The sequence below is a fragment of the Limulus polyphemus genome, unplaced genomic scaffold (assembly GCF_000517525.1).
Source record: "Limulus polyphemus unplaced genomic scaffold, Limulus_polyphemus-2.1.2 Scaffold4518, whole genome shotgun sequence".
NCBI lineage: Eukaryota > Metazoa > Arthropoda > Merostomata > Xiphosura > Limulidae > Limulus > Limulus polyphemus.
In genome coordinates, this window is record NW_013670128.1 from 46228 (window position 1) to 48452 (window position 2225).

At 29.8% G+C, this 2225-nt stretch overlaps 1 protein-coding gene across 1 annotated transcript in view; it reads right to left on the reverse strand.

Moving 5' to 3' along the window:
- Positions 1-6: 6 nt before the first annotated feature.
- The window catches only part of LOC106471288 (UPF0577 protein KIAA1324-like homolog), a 13162-nt gene continuing 10943 nt past the window's right edge, over positions 7-2225 (reverse strand). Inside the window, exon 2 of the mRNA XM_013931887.2 lies at positions 7-677. Coding sequence (XP_013787341.1) covers positions 621-677 — 57 coding nt within the window. The 3' untranslated portion in view covers positions 7-620. The remainder of the gene's footprint in view (positions 678-2225) is intronic.

Consider the following 2225-nt stretch of genomic DNA (forward strand, 5'->3'; position numbering starts at 1 on the left):
AGTAAAGATTAATGGTATCAGGCCAAAGTTGTAAAGACAGTAAAACTATATAGTTGGAGCTGTAAACACAGTGTAAAATTTAAACAGTAAAGATTAATGGTATCAGGCCAAAGTTATAAAGACAGTAAAACTATATAGTTGGAGCCGTAAACACAGTGTAATATTTAAACAGTAAAGATTAATGGTATCACGCAAAAGTTGTAAACTAAAACAGTAAAAATGTTCTTCAACTGATTCATGAGGTTTGGTTTACATTAAAAGGTATAAACTTATTAATCAAGTTAAATATTGCTTAAAATGAACAAACATTTTAAAATATTCACAGAGCAGCATAGGATTTAAATAGAGACGTAAAAACTGGAATGTTACTGATACACAAAATTACAAAACAGAAATAAGTTCACAACATAATGACTAGACACATAAACAGCAGAAAGTATCTTTGAAGTTATATTTTGTAAGGTATTTAAATTTTCTGTAATATATTTAACAAATGCAAATGTTGAACAACAATCAGTCTGGAAATAAATGGTGAGACGGCTAAAAGACAGGCACTCAATGTCATATTCTTCTAGTTAAAAAACTGGTGTACGAGGTAAGTCCCATCTCTTGTCCAGTCTTTATGATAAAGTGTCCTTTTTTGTCAAGTGGATGGTTTCAAACTGGGCATCTCCATCCTTCAGAAAGTAAAACAAAATCTGCTTTTAATATGAACACGTGAGTAAAAAATATTATGCTACAACAGATTGAAAATCCTACTGGACATACAATTTCCAAAATCACTAACCAAAGCAAGGTTTTCATTTTTATTAAATTCCCTTGCACTCTTTTGCTTCTTCTTGATCAGTTACTAGATGTTTTTATTTCTTTTCACTACACACTGTTAAACAACACATGCAGATAGTCAGTACCCTAACTGATAAAACTATCTGATATTAAATATTCTTACTACATCCTGTTACACAACAAACGTAGATAGTCAGTACCCTAACTGATAAAACTATCTGATATTAAATATTCTTACTACATCCTGTTACACAACAAATGCAGATAGTCAGTACCCTAACTGATAAAACTACCTAATAGTAAATATTCTTACTACATCCTGTTACACAACACATGTAGATAGTCAGTACCCTAACTGATAAAACTATCTGATATTAAATATTCTTACTACACACTGTTACGCAACACATGTAGATAGTCAGTACCCTAACTGATAAAAATATCTGATATTAAATATTCTTACTACATCCTGTTACACAACACATGTAGATAGTCAGTACGCTAACTGATAAAAATATCAGACAGTAATTCATTTTTGAGGATGAGGAACCCTCTTATTCTTTGATAATAAAGTTTGTAGATGGCTTTAATGGGTAGTGAAAGAAACTTAACTACAAATGTACATCATTTTGACAAGCTTATTTACCTGATGATAGCTTGAGGTTGTTGAATCATTATATGTATGTAATAGAGCTTCTTTCCCTACCCATTGTACCACTTACAAACTTTATTATCAAATAATAAGTATGCTTACCTATATACCTTTCATTTTGAAATTTGACAGTAGAGTTTGAATTTAACCTGATATTGCAAACCTTAAACTGTTTTTGTTGTTATAGCAGAATTTGGGTTCCAAGTAAATAATTAGATCATATTTCCAATGATTCATTTTCTTAAAATAGAACTTAAGTTAGAAATAAATGCAGAGAGACATTTACTTACATTAAACATGTTTTCACACACACTACCCACAATAATAATCCACTGATGTGCAAAGTAAAAACAAATGTTTTCATGTTACTACAGTCAATACTTACAGAGAACATAAGAGATTAAATTACAGTCTGGCTAGGCATGTAAAAGTGAGAAAAGCAACAGATATATAACTTCATCATACAAAATAAACACCTTAAAATTAGATAGAATTAGAGACCAATTCTCTATTACAGGTACTTTTATTTATAGACATAAAACTTAAGAAAATACCTAAAATGTCACCACATTCTCCTGATTTCCTAGTAATTCTCCACACTACACAAATAATCATAAAAAAGTAGTTGTTGCTAATGTTAAACGGATTAACTGCTTTATAAGTACAAATTAAACAACATGAACTTACAAAAATACAAAGTTAATTACCCAACTACTGTTGTAACATGTACGTTGAAACTAGTTGGGTAATTAACTTTATATTTTTGTAAGTTCATGTTGTTTAATTT